This window comes from Ailuropoda melanoleuca, chromosome 10, assembly GCF_002007445.2.
Source record: "Ailuropoda melanoleuca isolate Jingjing chromosome 10, ASM200744v2, whole genome shotgun sequence".
Lineage (NCBI taxonomy): Eukaryota > Metazoa > Chordata > Mammalia > Carnivora > Ursidae > Ailuropoda > Ailuropoda melanoleuca.
Genome location: NC_048227.1, coordinates 14405585 through 14423617, shown reverse-complemented (window position 1 = coordinate 14423617; position 18033 = coordinate 14405585). Strand labels below are relative to the sequence as shown.

The window sequence follows — 18033 nt, the reverse complement described above, 5'->3', positions numbered from 1 at the left end:
CATAGTAGATGGAATTCTAGGATGCAGTAAAAATCACCTGTCATGCCAAGAGCCAAGAAAATCACAGCTTGAATAGAAAAAGGTGATGAACTGATACCAACACCAATGAATCCGATGATGGAAAAATCTGACAAGGATTTTAAAGCAGCTGTCATAAAAATGCTTCAGCAATCAGTTACAAATTCTCTTGAAACAATTGAAAAAATAAAAAATCGTGGCAGAGAAATGAAAGTTGTAAAAAGAACCAAGGCGGAATTATAAAATCGAAGAATACAGTAACAGAAATAAAAAAAGCTCAACTGTGAATGGGCTCAGTTACTACTGAGTGGAGATGACATAGGATAGAATTGGGGCCTTACCACATCAGCAGTATGATCTGTAAATAGGATAGCTCGATAGGATTTACCTGGTCTGAACAACAGAGCAAACCCCAAACGGGACAAAACCAAAGAAATTCACATCATGATGCCTTAGAATTAATGACCTGGAAAGTAAAAAAAGAAAAGATCTTGAAAGGTGCTAGAGAAAAATGATGTATTAACATTAATTTAAATCAGGTTTCTCATCTGAAATCCTGGAGGCCAGAAGGACGTGGTACACATTTTTCAAATGTTGAAAGAAAATACCTGATGACCATTAATTCTGTATCTGGCAAGACTATCCTTCCAGAATGAAGATTAAATAAAGACATCGTGAAAGAGAACAAAGAATTTGTTGTTTGCTGATCTGCCCTTAAAAATTGGCTTCTAATGAAATAGTAAAAGGAAGATTATTGGAGCACAAGAAAGTCAGGAAGAATGACGGAAAGCTCAGAAATATGGGTATGTGCAGGAGATGATAATTTTCCTCACGATTCTTAGAAATCATTTGATGATTGAAACAAAAATTAAAATACTTTGTAATACTCAGGGCAATGATATTTAATTTACAAGAGGAAAAGTTAAAGGGAACGGAAGTGATGTTTCCACACTTCACTTGAGGTGTAAAATGTTAATACCAGCAGACTCTGAGAGTCATGTACATATATATAAGTGTACATGTGTATACAGCATATACATAAGTCCTGTGCGTATGTAAGACTCAGAGTAACTACTGCAGAAACTATACAAAGAGCTACCAACAACTACGAAAAACGTTTACAAAGGGATACACTAGAAGAAAAAAACCCCACAAGATAAATTAAGTTGGAATACTAAAAATCTTTAAGTAACCTGCAGGAAATTAAGAAAAGAGTAACGAGTATGAGAGGAAACAAGCAGGAAATGAGCAATAAAGTAGCAGAACTGAAGACTAATGTATTAGTGATTGCTTCAAATGTAAATATTCTAAAGATTTTATTTATTTGAGAGAAGGCGAGAGAGTACGCAAGCAGGCAGAGCTGTAGGCAGAAGGAGATGGAGAGCAGGCTCCCTGCTGAGCAGGGAGCCTATTGTGGGGCTCTATCCCAGGACCCCGGGATCATGACCTGAGCCGAAGGCACACGCTTAACCTACTGAGCCACCCAGGTGCCCCTCAAGTGTAAATATTCTAAATATACCAATCAAATGATAGATAATTGGCAGAGTGAGTAAAAAAAAATAGGACCCCGAAATATGATATTAATAAGAAACTCACTTCAAATTCAGTGACATGGGTAGGTTGAGTAACGTTATAGAAGGATACATGCCAAGCCAACAATAACCCAAAGACCAGGATTGCCTATATCAGTATCAGATTAAGTAGACCTCAGAGTGAGGAAACATACTAGAGACAGGGAATGACATTTCATAATGATAAAAGGATAATCCACACTAAATGAGTATACATCAAACATTGGAGGCTCAAAACTGACATAGTTGAATGGAAAAATCTTAAAAAATAAAAATTCACAGTTATAGTTCGGAACTTTTTTTTTTAAAGAGCACACATGTGAGTGGGGGAGGGGCAGAGGGAGAGAAGAGAGTCTCAAGCAGACTCCCTGCTGAGTGCAGAGCCTGACACAGGGCTTGATCTCCAGACCCTGAGATGATGACCTGAGCCGGAACCAAGAGTCAGACGCTTAACCAACTGAGCCACCCAGGCGCCCCTATAGTTGGGGACTTTGAAACCCCTTTCAGTCTCTGCTAAAACTACTTGATTAAAGATCACAAGGATATAGAAAATCTGAGTAACACAATTAACTAATAGGATCTGATTGACAGATACAGAGCATATTACCCAGCAACAGCCGAATGCATATGTGTCCGAGTACCTGTGGAACGTTGACAAAGACAGACCATGTCCTTGGCCGCAGAACAAATCTCGGTGGATTTACAAGACCTGAAATCATAATGTTGTTCTCTGACCATAATGGAATCAAGCTAGAAATTAATAATAGAAACAAAAGGAAAATCTCTAACTGCGTGGAAATTAAACAATGCACTTTTATTTTTTATTTATTTATTTTTAAAGATTTTATTTATTTATTCAACAGAGATAGAGACAGCCAGCGAGAGAGGGAACACGCAGGGGGAGTGGGAGAGGAAGAAGCAGGCTCATAGCGGAAGAGCCTGATGTGGGGCTCGAGCCCGTAACGCCGGGATCACGCCCTGAGCTGAAGGCAGACGCTTAACCGCTGTGCCACCCAGGTGCCCCAACAATGCACTTTTAAATAAGCCCTGGGTCATAGGAAAAGTCTCAGATGAAATGAAGAAGTACATACAACTGAATGACAATAAAAATAAACTGTATGTGGGATGTAGCTCAAGCAGTGTGCAGAGGGAAATTTCCAGCAATAAATGCTTACATTAGAAATGAGGAAAGATGGCAAGTCAGAAGTCAATGAAAATCTAAATGAGCATAAATGTAAATGAACATCTAAATGTAAATCTAAGTAAATGTTGATGGATTAGAAGACGCAATGTGGCCAGTTGTCAGTTTTCTCCAAATTGATCCTGTACGTTTAATGCAATTCCTACTAAAATCCCCGTAAGGTTTTTGTAGAAATAGACAAACATATTCTAAAATTTATAAGGAACGGTCCTGGCCCTAAAATAGCTTAAATGGTGTTGAGGAAGAAGAATAAAATGGGAGGAATCATATACCCTGATATTATAGCTTACTCGCATTGCTCCAGTAATCAAAACAGCGTGGTACTGGTGGAGAGATGGATTAGCCCCGTAGACCGCTAGAACAGAATAGAGATCCCAGAAAAAAACCCACATACATACATGCCTAACTGATTTTTTGCAAAGGTGCAAGAGCAATTCCTTGGAGTAAGGATAGCCTTTCCAACAAATGGTTCTGGGGCAATTAGACATCCAGAATACCACCACCACCACCGCACCACACACACCACCACAACCACCACACCACACACACCAAAAGTACATTCACACGCACGCACACACTCAAAAAGTTTTTTTTTTTTTTAAACTTCACGTCTTACCAAAAAATTAACTGAAAATGGATCATGAGCTAAAGTAAACTAAAGTAAAACTATGAGAGAAACGTGGCATCCCTCTTCTCACATGCCTCTGTCCCTTTATCCTTTTCGCCCTTCGGTATTCAGTTTGGACAGCACCCCTCTGGGAAGTTCTCACTGGTCCTGCAGGGCTGGCTGGCTTGGTTATCTATCTCAATGGCTCCAGTCACAGCGTGATGGACATTTGGCTTTTCTCTGCTTGCCCAGCATCTGGGCCTTTTCATGTTTGGGGAAGTCCCTGTTAAATCGGCTTTGTTTAGCACAAGGGCCCCCTGTCTGCTACAGAAGCCAAGGAGGAGACATACTGTTTCTTGGTGTCACCTGCTGGCAGTGAGGGTGTAACGGTATCATTTAGGATTGTCACTGCCTTTGCCTGAGATTTTGAGTATGGAATGAGTGATGGAAATGACCTGGGACATGCAGACCTCGTTGTTGGGCTCATGGCAGCAGCATCTGCTTTTCAGGGGTGGTGCTGGTGATGGTATCCAGAGAGTGATGGCATCTACAATAGATGGGTTCTGAGGGATTGAGGGCTGGTCCTGCTGCCAGCCGGCCTTCATTCCTGCCTTTGTAAAGATTCTATGAGCTGTGGGGTCCTTTCAATAAATCCTTTTTCTTTTTAGCCAGAGGCAGTTTCTATTGCTTGCAAAAGAATCTTGAATGATTCAAATACCCTATCATAAAATAGTATTGCACATTTTGCCTGTTTACTTGTCGTTTCCTCATACTAGAATATGGTTGGGGGCTCTGTCTTATTGCTTCTTGTACATTCAACACACAACGTGCTTGAGGTATATTACCTTCTCAGTAAATAATGAAACGTTCAGGTCTTCAGCTTTGTTTCTCCATTGGCATGATATTTTGTGGCAGTTTCCCTGTGACTTTGACATTTAGAGGGCTTTTATTTTTAGTTTTCAGTGCTGTTTGCAAGATTTGAATGTTTTGTTTGCCTTTTGGATATTTTATTGGGAACTTGAAAGAGAAATTGTAGTTACCTTGAACAATATTTTTTCTTCCCTCCTTATTTTTCTTAATGCAAGTACCAAGTGAGATGGACAAGGGAACCTTTTTTATCAGGGCAAAAATTAAGACATAGTAATATGTAATCATAGTAATCAAGCTGGTAGGTTTTTGTGAATTTTCTTTCATTGTGTATCATGATGTTAGCACAGTGATATATATTACACACAATTATACACACACACACACACGCTCATTGTGTCTCCTTGTTTGTTCCTATTGTTAATTCCATCATATTTCAGTCTCGGTGGAGATGAATCAACATCTCACTTATCTTGGATGACTCTGTTTTGTCCCTCCAGTGGGGTATGCCTTTGAGTGTACCTCCTTAGCACCCTTCTTTTCTCCACTAATACGAGCCAAGTCACCATGACCTTATTTATAAGCACAGCTTCCCGCCAGAGTTCGCTCTTATTGAAATCAAGCCTGTCTTGCAGGGTTTCTGTGTGGATCTTTCTGATGAGAAAGATAATATCTTGTGATTCCAACCCTAAGTTGATCTGCACTATTTCTTCAAGTTATTCATTCGTACTACACTCACTGTGGTTTTACGACTCACATATTAAATAGTGTCCTTTTTGGGAAAAGTCTGTTTTTTACATTCATGCTGCTTGTCCCCTTAACGTTCTCAGTGTATTCAAGTTCTGCCCTTCAGCTGACGTAGGATATGCTCCAGGATGCATTCCCTTACCCACCCTCCCTTATCCAAAGCAGGGATACCCTTTCGTGTGAGTGCTGTTCCCCTCTTCTTGGAGCCTATCTTACCTATCCCTTGATATTATATATTATTGTACTAATATTATTTGAGGCAGTTGAATGGATTTGAAAATGAAAGCGTCAGTGGTCTTCTCTATAGAGCTTTCAGAGTTAATGAATCATAAGTTTATTTCGTTGGGTTTTAGAAAACTTAAAGGACCATCAGAACCCACAGCCCCATCAAAACACTATAATGTTAATTTTCCGCATCATGCAGATACCAGTAAGGGTATTTATGGTTATGAAATGCACATTTTTTTTCCTAAAAATGATGTCTTGGTGTTTTGTTTCCTTGCCTTGAGGATTTTATTCAGATTATCATTTGTTTTTTTTTTTACTTTCACAGTCGATGCTCCGAGGGAGAGGAGGTTGCTATAAACATACATTCTATGGCATTGAAAGCCATCGTTGCATGGAAACTACCCCAAGCTTGGCTTGTGCAAATAAATGTGTCTTCTGTTGGCGGTAAGTAAAAATGAATGGCTGTGGTGATATGTATGTAACCGTCTGTAATAATCAGTTTCTGTTCAGCATTGCACTCAAATTTACCTAAAGCTCTGCTGTTTCTATAATTAACCCCCCTTTTCATTCCTAATATATTTATGCATTTAGTTGTTTTTCCTTGATCAGTTTTATTGGGGGTTAGCCAAATTTTTTTTTTTAAAGACGTAGATTTTAGCTTCATAAATCCTCTGTACTATATCTTTGTTTTCTTGTTCAATAATCTACTACTGTTGGTTTTTTTTTTTATCCCCTGTTCTTTTCTAACTTAGACTGTTAACTCATTAGTATTCAGTCTTCAATAAGTGTTTAATCAGAAATTTTCGTGTAGTACTTCTTCAGCTACATTCCATAGATTTTGATTAGTTAATTATTTTTTAAATATTTTTTAATTTGAATATAGTTGACATATGTGGTAGTTTGAGGTGTGCAGCATAGATTCAACAAGTTTATGCCTTATGCTGTGCTCACCACGAGTATAGCTCTCATCTGTTACCATGCCACACTATTACAATACACTTGACTGTATTCCCTGTTCTCTACCTTTTATTTTTATGATATATTTTCATTAGGGAACTGGAAGCCTCTGTTTCTCACTCCCCTTCACCCATTTTGCCCATCTCCCATCCCTTTCCCCTTCTGGTAACCATCAATTCTCTGTATTTATAGTTCTGATTCTCTTTGTTTCTTTTGTTCATTCATTTGTCTTGTTTTTATATTGCACATATAAGTGAAATCATATTTGTCTGTGTCTGTCTTTTTTCACGTAGCATAATACCCTCTAGGTCCGTCTGAGTTGTCACATATGGCAATGTGTCTCATTCTTTTTTATGGCTAATAGTCCAATGTACATATGTACCACGTCTTCTTTATCCATTCATCTATTCGTGGACACTTGGGCTGCTTCCATATCATGGTTATTATAAATAATGCTTCAGTAAACAGCAGTACGTATATCTTTTTGTTTTCTTTGGGTAAATAACCAGTAGTGTTGGATCATATGGTAATTATGTTTATAATTTTTGCGTAACCTCCATACTGTTTTTCACTGTGGCTGTACCAACTTATATTCCCATCAGCTGAGCACAAGGGGTTCTTTTTCTCCATATCCTTGCCAACACTTGTTATTTCTTGTCTTTTTTGTTCTAGCTGTTCTGACAGGTGTTAGGTGATGTCTATTGTGGTTTTGATTTGCATTTCCTTGACGATTGGTGATGTTGAACATCTTTTCATGTGTCTGTTGGCCATCTGTATGTCTTCTTTCAAAAAATGTCTGTTCAGGTCCTTTGCCCATTTTAAATCAGATTATTTACTTTCTGGTGTTGAGTTATATGAGTTCCTGATATATTTTGGATATTAACCCCTTACCGGACACACAGTCTTTTCTTTTCTCCCTGTCCTCTGACAGTTACTTTTTAATTTCTTCTTTTGCTCTTTGGCTCATTCCTTGCCTGATGAATTATGATTTTGTCCTTGGCTTTCTTTTATTGCTCTGTGTTACAATGGTAGGAGAAGTAAACCATCTCTCTGGCCTCATTAAATACCTGTAGTTTGATATCTTTATATTCTTGTTTGTTGTTTGTTTTGTTTTTTTTAAAGAGAGAACTTGTGAGCTGGGGGAGGGTGTGGGGAGGGAGCAGAGGGAAAGGGAGAGAGAGAATCTTAAGCAGGCTCCACACCCAGTGCAGAGCCAATTGCAGGGCTCTGTCTCACAACCCTGAGATCTTGACTTAAGCCAAAATCAAGAGTTGGATGTTTAACTGACCGAGCCACCCAGGTGCCCCAAAGACCTTTATATTCTTTGTCTCTGGTCTTAGTCTCCCTTCTGAGTTTTCATCCTCTATTTGCAGTTGCCTTTTGGATATCTTCTCTCAGATCATCCACAGGCACTTTAAGCTCAATTTGTCCACAGTGGAATTTATTATGCTCTCTGTTAACCTCTTCCTCCTATTTTGGTAATGGCACCATTAGCTATCTGAAAGGCTCTTCTTTCTCTAACTCACTGTATCCATTTGTATGCCTGATTCCATTTTAGATTCTCAGTATTTCACCCTTTAGCAACCAAAATGATTTAATACTTGCCAGTCTATGCCATTTCTTAATTTATCTATCATATTGGTACAAGAGCTCTAATTCTTTTTTTAAAAATGGTTTTATATCATTGATCATAAAAGTAGTCCATGCTTATTACAGAAACTTTTAGAAAACACCAAAAAGTATAAAGAGAAACAACTATAATTCCAGAATCCAGACAAAGCATTGTTAATGCTTTGGAGTATTTGCTTTCTTTCTCTTTTTTTCCCCCTAAGTCATCTTATTTTTTCAAGAACATGGTTGAAATCATTCTCTACTTTGTTTTTTATCCTGTTTTTATTTTTTAAAATGTAAGACTCTTGCTCTGTCACTAAAGTCTTATAGGTGTAAACTTTTTGTTTGGAAATAATTCTGGATATACAGAAGAGTCCTGTTTTTATTTTTTAAAATGTAAGACTCTTGCTCTGTCACTAAAGTCTTATAGGCATAAACTTTTTGTGTGGAAATAATTCTGGATATACAGAAGAGTTACAGAGATAGTAGAGTTTCTGTATGTTTTCCACCTAACTTTCCCTAATGTTAAGTAAGACCTTATTTAACTATGAAACAGTTATCAAAACAATTATAAAAAATAATCAAAACAAAATTACCATTGATGCAGTGCTATTAATTAAGCTGGAAAGTATTGGAGTTTCATCACTTTTCCCACTAATATCCTTTCCTTTTCAGGATGCAGTCTTGGATCCCACATCACATTTAGTTGTTTCAGTTTTCTGTAGTCTGCCACAGTTCTTCAGTCTGTTCTTGTTTTTCATAACCTCAACACCTTTGAAGAGTACGGGGCAGATATTTTGTCTAATGTTTTTTGATGGTTAGGATGAAATTGCGGATTTGGGGAAGACTGCCACAGAAGTGATGTGACCTTCTCAGCAGGTCCTATTAAGGGATGCATGATATCATTATGTCCTATTCCTGGTGGTGGTAATCTTTTTTATTTGATTAAGATAGTGTCTGCTAGGCTTTCAGGTATAAAGTTACACCTTAACATTTTTTCCCCTTTGTGTAATTAATACATATTTTGGGCAGATACTTTGAGTTATGCAAATATGCTGTTTCTCCTTATTTTTTTATTTTTTATTTTTATTTTTTTCGTTCTAGGCCTGCTTTTTTTTTGTTTTGTTTTTAGAGATTTTATTTATTTATTTGACAGAGAGAGAGACACAGCCAGCGAGAGAGGGAACACAAGCAGGGGGAGTGGGAGAGGAAGAAGCAGGCTCCCAGCAGAGGAGCCCGATGTGGGGCTCGATCCCAGGACTCCGGGATCACACCCTGAGCCAAAGGCAGACGCGTAACGACTTAGCCACCCAGGCGCCCCTCCTGTTTCTCTTTAAGCATTTGCCCACTAAATTTTTCATTCATTAGTGGAATTTGCTTGCATCAAATTATTACTTTGGTGTTCCACTGATTATTTCTTTTACATTTAATAATTGGAATTCTTCTGTAAGGAAGAAACATTTCTCCCTCATTTTAAAATTTTTTACTATATTAGTTTGGACTCAAGAATATCCAATACTATTATTATTTACTTTATTGCTCATATTTTTCTAGCTTTGTCCATTTGGAACTCTTTGGGTGGCTTCTGTGTCTTTTCTTTCAATTAAAACACTTGTGTATTATCTATTCCAGAAGAGGTTCCAGGTTCATCTTGTGTTTTTCCTGGCCAGCCTTGGAGTCAACCACTTTTCTAAGGAAACTAAATTTGGATGCTTGATATGCTCATTTTTGTTGGGGTATTAGTTCTTCCAGGCCCTCTTAGCAGATAGAAGTAGAAAATACGTGTGTATCTGTTGGTGTATATTAAAATACAGAACCATGAGTTTTTACTGATATCTTCAACTCCTCTGTCAGTATCATAGAGCTCATTCTAGTTTTGCCAGATATAGAACTCTTGATTGACATTGTTTTTTCTTTTAGCATTTTAAATATGTTATCCCACCATCTCTTGACCTCCATGGTTTTGCTGAGAAATTGGCTGTTAATCTTATGATGATCCTTTGTATGTGATGAATATCTTTTCTTGCTTCCTTCAAGATTCTTGAATCCTTTGTCTTTCAGCAGTTTGGTTATAATTTGGATCTCTTTGAATTTATTCTGCTTAAGTTCCTTGAGCTTGTTGGATGTGTAAATTCATGTCTTTTATCTAATTTGGGAAGTTTTTAATCATTATTTCTTCACATATTCTTGATGGTGTCACACAGGTCCTTAAGGCTGTGTGCACTTTTCTTCACACTTTCTTCTCCTGCTCTTCAGACTGGATGATTGACGTATATCCAAGTTTACTGATTCTTCTCTAAGCCTGCTCAGTCTGCTGTTGCAACCCTCTGCTGAGTTTTTCATTTCAGTTATTGTACTTTTTAGTTCTAAAACTTGGTTTCTTTTTATCATTTGTATCTGTTAATATTCTGTGTTCGTTGAGACATTTTCTTGGTTTCCTTCAACTCTCTGAGCATGTTTAAGACAGTTGACCTAGTCTTTTTCTAGTAAGTATCATACTTGTGCTACTTCAGGGATAGTTTTTATTATTTTCTTCTGTGAATGGGTCATACTTTTCTTGTTTCTTCATATGCTTTGTAATGTTTTATTGAGAACTGCACATTTTGGATATTATGATGTGCTAACTCTGGAAATCAGATTCTCCCCATTCTTCAGGTTTGTTTTTGTTGCTTGCTCTGGGTTTTAGTTGTTTGCTCAGTGAGTTTTCTAGACCATTTTTGTACAGACTCTATTCTGTGTTGTGTATTGTCTGTGAAGCCTGTGTTTTAGTGGCCAGGGAATATGTTGGCAGAGACTTCCTTGAGCACAGGGAGCCGAAGAAAAAAGAGGAGTAAAAGCCCTTCCCCAGTCTTTGCAGATTGACTGTGTGTTGGGATATTCCTTCAAAGCTTGGCCAGGCTGTTGACAACTCTGCCTTTGCCTTCATTTCCTGTTTGTGCTGAGCCTGAAAATCAGTTGCTGGCGAAAGTTTAGTGTCTTCTCAGGGATTTTCTTAGCATGAATTCTGTGTGGGCATGTGTTAGGCTTTCTTTATTCCCTGGTATATGTGAGTGCTTTTCAGTGCTTTGACTCACCCAGAACTCCGTCTCCCAGCGTTTCTTTACAGGCATTCAGCTGTTGTTTTCTTGAACTGTAGTCCTTCGGTGCAGTCAGCAGCGGATTGTTTATCTACTGAGATCTGTGTGGAGATCCTTTTTCATTTATCTACTGAGATCTTTCTGGAGTTCCGTTTTTTTGACTACAGAGTTTTTTGAACATAGATAGAAAAAATTGTATAGTGAACCTTTGTGTACATTTTATCAACACAAAGCCAGTCATGTTGCTTTTATCTGCCCCAGTGCTCACTATTTTGATGCCGATCCCAGCCATGCTATTGTTCTGTCTGTACCTACTTCAGTTGGCAGATAATATAAAAAATTAGATCTTTTAAGAAAGAATATAGCCCTAATGCCATCATCTCATATTAAATTTTCATCGTCTCCTATTAAAGGGAATACATGTATTTCCTTTTCTAGTTACCCAGGGATATAGTAAAAAACAAACAAGCAAACCTGAAAAGTATCTCTTTGGACATCCTGTTAAATCAGTGGTTTTCAGCTGGAGCAAAAGTGCTATTTTTACTCTGTGGGGAAACCTTGGCCATTTGACAATGTCTGGAGGCATTTTTGATTGTTAAAGCTGAGGGAGGTGTTTCTGGCGTCTAGTGGGTAGAGGTCAGTGCTGTTCTTAAACATCTTATAATGCATAGGACAGACCTGTACAACAAAGAATTATCCAGTCCAGAATGTCAGGTGTGCTGAGCTTGACAAGTCCTGTGTGCAGTGGTCCACAGGTGCCTTTTCAGTCAAGAGGACTGCTGGAATGTGGTGGCGTTGAAATAAAATGATATAGCATATCTCCTTTTTAGTGAGAGAGTCTGTGATTGTGAAACTTAAAATATTATAGGATGAACATTTGCCAAACAAAAGCCATGTGAGTATGTGGACTGAACCATTTGGATCACATAATACTTAGCTTGTAGGAGAAAGAGTCAAGGCCTTTGTGTCCTAGTTCTCATTGCGTTGCATTTTACAACCTCTTCTAATCTCTCCCTAAGATTCTTGAAATAAGTAATTGTGTGTGTATGTGTTGTTGTTTTGAAGGTCAAGATTCAAAGGAAATAATAGGATTTAGTGGGTAATACGCCTTTCCTATGTTACTTGTTCATAACCAATAATGCAGTCCTTTAGTTTCTGAGGCAGTAAATTTACCCAGTTTTTAATTTTATTGAAATTTTTTTTATTTATTTGAGAGAGAGAGAATATGAGCAGGAGGGGAAAAAGGGAGAGGGAGAGAGAATCTCAAGCAGACTCCGTGTGACCTGAGCCAAAACCAAGAGTCAGACACTTAACTGACTGACCACCCAGGCACCCCTACCCAGTTTTTAAAAAAGCAAATGATATACTTAATAAATGCATTAATGAGATTTTAGATAAAAGTAAATGGAGAAGTTTCACTTACCATAGCTTCTGATAGAGAAGTACTGGTACACTAACTTTAAGATTAGAATTCACCATCCGTTTCAATTATAAATAATTTAATACACGTTAGAAAAGGCCTAGAAAAATTGACTTAAATGCTTATGTGAATGTTTTATTTATCTTTGTTTCATTTTACAGGTTCTTAAAAATAGCCTCTGAGCCTCAGTTTCCTAACTGTAAAATAAAACAGTAATACCTTCCTTACAAGGTTGCAGTGAGGCTTAATTGCTTGAGGGAGATGGTGCATGTGAAAGTGCTTTATTCTGCAGTGTGATGCGCAGATGTGAATTTTCCCAAATGAATTTCTCTACCTTTATTTGGATAATATGGGTAGCAGATGGTTATAGATAGATAAAATATTACTGTGCTGTTAATTTTCAGAAGGAGTTGTTGAGTGCTATGCATACAATAGTTCAGATTTACCAGTTTGTCTCCTGTTTTCTGTTTACGTAAGTGAAAATTTCATACTTTGAAATTTCAAATTAAGAGTTTTATCTTTCTTGAACAAATAACATGATTACAAGAATGGGCAAAGGATCTGAATAGAGTTCTCCAGAGAAGATATACAAATGTCCAATAAACATCTGATATTAAAATAATAATATTCCTAAATTGGAAGTAAGTGAGATGTTCATCCACTGACTAATGGATAAACAGAATGTCCACCCAATGGAATAGTATTTGGAAATAAAAAGGAGTGAAGTAGTGATATATATACAACATGGTGAACCTTGAAAACATGCCGCTAAGTGAAAGAAGCCAGTCACAAAAAAACATAAGTAGTATGATCGTATTTCTATAAAATGCCTTGAATAGAGAAACCTGTAGAGACAGGAAGTAGATCAGTGGTTGCTTAGGGCCTGGGTGGATGTGTGGATTGAAGAGTGATAACTAAGGGGAGCAGGATTTCTTTTTGGGAATGACAAGAATATTCTAACATTGATTTGTAGCGATGGGTGCACAACCCTGAATATACTAAAAGCTATTGGATTGTACATTTTAAATGGAATTTTATGGTAATGTGAATTATATTTCAATAAAGCTGTTAAAAAAGTTTTGCTTGAGTAGTAAACACAAGTTTATAAAATATATTTTAAATGTAGTTCGAAAGGTCACCCTTGCGTATAGTGAAAATTCAAAATATATAAAAGGTTACCCTATGAAAATTGTCCTTTTCTTGTTCTTGTCTTTCCGTCACTTAGGTTTTCAGAGCTATGCTACACATGTGCAAATAGGTTTGTGAGTGTGTGTGTGTGTGTGTGTGTGTATGCCTTTGTATATACACACACACAAGTGGCAGGATGCTTTCTGCATCTTGCTTTTTTTGTTCCTACTTTGTAGAGATCTTTTCATATCAAGTGCATATGGATTTAGAACCAGATCTTAATCTGATAAATTAAATCATTGTTTGGAAAGCAGGAAAGAAATTCATTTAAAGAGCCCCTTTTTTAATTGATTAACATCACAGTTGAAGTTTATTCATTCATTCATTCATTTTTATTAATAATAATTTTTTATTATGTTGTTAGTCACCATACAGTGCATCCTTAGTTTTTGATGTAGTGTTCCATGATTCATTGTTTGCGTATAACACCCAGTGCTCTATGCGATACGTGCCCTCCTTAATACCCATCACCAGCTTATCCCATTCCCCCACCTCCCTCCCCTCTGAAACCCTCAGTTTGTTTCCCAGAGTCCATAGTCTCTTGTGGTTCATTCCCTCTTCTGTTTACCCCCGCTTCATTCTTCCCTTCCTTCTCCTACCGATCTCCCTACTATTTCTTATGTCCCATAAATGAGTGAAACCATATGATAGTTGTTTTTCTCTGTGTGACTTATTTCACTTAGCATAATCTCCTCCAGTCCCGTCCATGTTGCTGCGAATGTTGGGTAATCGTTCTTTCTGATGGCTGAGTAATATTCCATTGTATATATGGACCACATCTTCTTAATCCATTCATCTGTTGAAGGGCATCTCGGCTCCTTCCACAGTTTAGCTATTGTGGACAAAGCTGCTATGAACATTGGGGTTAAAGGGCTTTTGTCTTTAAAGTAATTACTAAGGTATGTACGTTCCACAAAAAATTCTTCGTTCTCTGTATGTAGTAGGATCGTAATATCATTTTGCTCCAAAGTAATATTTTATTATTATTATTATTGTTGTGGTAAGAACACCTGAGATCTGCTCTCCTAACAAAATTTTAAGTGTATGTACAATACAGAATCGTTCATCATAATGTTGTCTAGCAGCTCTCTAGAGCTTGAATCTTACATAACTGAAACTTTGTATTTGTTAAATAGCAATTCCCCAGTTCCCCCTTCTCTAGCCCCTGGCAACTACCATTCTGCTCTCTGCCTCTGTGTGTTTGACTGTCTTACAAACTCCATGTAAGTGGTATCATGCAGTATTTGTACTCTTATGGCTAGCTTATTTCATTTTAGCATAATGTCCCCCAGGTTAATGCACGTTGTCACATATGGCAGTATTTCCTTCTTTTATAAGGCTAAATAAAATTCCACTGTATGTATGTACCACATTTTCTTTATTCACACATCTTGGCTAATGATACTGCAATAAACATGGGAGTGAATGTGTCTCTGAGATTCTGTTTTTAAATCTTTTGGAAAAAGACACAGAAGTGGGATTGCTGTATCATATAGTATTCTTTTTAAAATTATTTTTAGAAACTTGCAGACTCTTTTCCATAGTGGCAACATCATTTTGCATTTCTAATAGTGCATAAGGGTTCTAATTTCTCCATATGTTGTCCTGTGTTATTTTATTTTATTTTTATTATTTTTTCTGATAATGGCCATAGCAATGGGTATGAGGGGATATCTTCCTGTGATTTTGCTTTGCATTTCCCTGATGATTAGTGATGTTGAGCATCTTTTTTTTTTTTTCTTAAAGATTTTATTTATTTGACAGAGAGAGACACAGCGAGAGAAGGAACAGAAGCAGGGGGAGTGGGAGAGGGAGAAGCAGGCTTCCCACTGAGCAGGGAGCCCAGTGCGGGGCTCGATCCCAGGACTCTGGGATCATGACCTGAGCCGAAGGCAGATGCTTAAGGACTGAGCCACCCAGGTGCCCTGTTGAACATCTTTTGATATACCTGTTGATCATTAGTAGATCTTTAGAGAAATGTCAAGTCCTTTGCCCATTTAAAATTGAGTTACTATTATTATTATTTGCTGTTGAGTTAATGGAATTCTCTGTATATTTTGGATATTAATCCCTTATCTGACATCTAGTTTGTAAATATCTTTGCCCATTTCATAGGTTACCTTTTCACTCTGTTGGGTTTTTTATTTTTTGATCTGGATATGCTTTGTAGTTTGTTTTAAGGCAAATGAACTTAAACTGTTCCCCTTAATTTTTTGATGTGTTCTTTTTGCTCTGGTAGAAGATAAACAGCAAATAAGCAGATTTAAAGAACAAAATCTTAAGTAACTGGTGATTAGGTGGTATGGTGTGTGGCAGTATTGTCAGTCAGATACAGTTGAAAGTGGTAGAAGTTTTATCTAAAATTAGTGTGAGATCAAAAAAGAAGAGAGGGAATAAAAAATATTAACTAATGAAAGAGGATATATAATTATAGTGCCTCAAAGATTTAATTGTTTAATTAGTTAAGATTTGTTTATTAATTAATAAATGAATATTTGAAAATTTGGAAACATTTTCCTTGTAAATTTATTTATTTAAAAAATTTATGGAGTTTATTCAGATTTCATCAGTTTTAAATGCACTCATTTGTGTGGTGTGTATGTATGTGGTTCAGTACAATTTTATCATATATTTAGAATTGCATATCTAACACCACAACCCAAATACAGACCTTTTCTATCACCAAAGGGCTCCTCTTGTTACCCCTTGATAGCCATAGCTACTCCTTTGCCCTCCCTGTTCCTAATCCCTGGAAATCATTAGCCTGTTCCTCAATTTCTAAATTCCTTGTAAATTTTAGATTTTCAAAAGTAATTCAAGAGCAATGTCATTGTGAGTACTTTGGTAATCACTATAGTAATGGAATCAGTAGTTACAAACCATTATCAGAAGGAAACCAGATCTAGATGGTTTTATAAGTAAGTTCTAGCAAACATTCAAGGAAAAGGAATTCTCCAGAAAGCAAAGAAAAAGGGGATGCTTGTAAACTAATTTTAAGAAACTAGTGTGACCTTGATACCAGCCCAAAGATCAGCATGAAAAACAAAAATTGCAGTGCAGTTTCACTCATTAGCATGTGTGTGAAATCCTAAGCAATACATTAAAATACAGAGTCCAGGGGCACCTGAGTGGCTTAGTCGGTTAAGTGTCTGACTTGATTTCAGCTCAGATCGTGATGTCAGGGTGGTGAGATCAAGCCCTGTGTGGGGCTCCATGCTGAGGTGGAGCCTGCTTAAGATTCTGTCTCTCTCTCTCCCTTCAGTACACGGTCCCCCTTCTGAGCACTCTCCCTCTTTCTTTCTCTCTCTCTCAAAAAAAAAAAAAAGAGTCCAGCATCAAAAAACAACAACAAAAGATCATGGTCAAGATCGGTTTAATTTTTGTAAATATAATTTTTTCTTTTTTAAAATTGAAGTACAATGAACGTATAGTTATATTAGTTTTATGTGTACACTATTATGATTCACCAATTCTTTTTTGTTTTGTTAGAGTGTGAGCGTGGTGGGGGAGGGGCAGAGGGAGAAGGAGAGAGAGTTTAAGCAGGCACTACACCCAGCATGGAGCCTGTAGCGGGGCTTGATCTCACAACCCTGAGATCATGACCTGAGCCAAAATCAAGAGTCAGAGGCTTAACTGACAGTCACTCACGCGCCCCAAGTGATTCAGCAATTTTATGCATTACTCAGTGCTCGTCAAGATAGGTGTACTTTTCTTGTTATTATAGCTGTGTAATTAGTATTCCACTGTACAAATGTTTTTGCATTTTTATTATATATTTTGGACACAGATTAAATCAATTTATAGTTTAGTATGTGAATATGAATACTTCTTTCCTATGTTTCCAACAAGGTTTAGTCTTTTAAGGAAAGAAAACCTTTTCTTATGTGACAGGTTGCAAAGGTCGTATAGAGAGTTCTGGTATATTCATTCACCTTCCTGTAATGTTAGTATCTTACCTTATGATGGGACAATTATGACAACCAAGAAATTAACATTTCTTGTTAATTACAATAGATAAAATATTATTAATTCAACTGGAGACTGTTGAGATTTTGCCAGATTTTCCGTTACTGTTGTTCTTTTTTTTTTNTTTTGTTTTTTTTTTTTTTTTTTTTTTTTTAAGATTTTGTTTATTTGAGAGCAAGCGAGTGAGAGAGCGCACATGAGTGGGGGTGGGGGGGAAGGGAGAAGCAGACTCCCCGCTGAGCAGGGAGCTGGATGTGGTGCTCAATCCTAGGATTCTGGGATCATGACCCAAGCTGAAGGCAAATGCTTAACCAGCTGAGCCACCCAGGCTCCCCCATTACTGTTTTTTTTTTTTTCTTTAACTGTTTGAGGATCCAATCCAGTATCCTACATTGCCTTTAGTTGTTATGTGTTCTTAGTCTTTTCCAGCCTGTGACAGTTCCTTAGTTCTTGTTTTTATGGTTTTGACACTTTTGAAAAATACTGGTCAAGTATTTTGGATAAGGTTCCTCAATTTGTATTTGGTATATTTTCGTAATTAGAATGAGATTATGGGGGCGCCTGGGTGGCACAGC

General features: G+C 37.2%; 1 protein-coding gene across 2 annotated transcripts in view; it reads left to right on the top strand.

Annotated features, from left to right (window-relative positions):
* The window catches only part of LOC100474580 (S-adenosyl-L-methionine-dependent tRNA 4-demethylwyosine synthase TYW1), a 202451-nt gene that overhangs the window by 71141 nt on the left and 113277 nt on the right, over positions 1-18033 (top strand). For both annotated transcript variants that reach the window (XM_011234359.3, XM_019807649.2), the window contains exon 10: positions 5565-5683. In XM_011234359.3, the coding sequence (XP_011232661.1) occupies positions 5565-5683 (119 nt within the window). The remainder of the gene's footprint in view (positions 1-5564; positions 5684-18033) is intronic.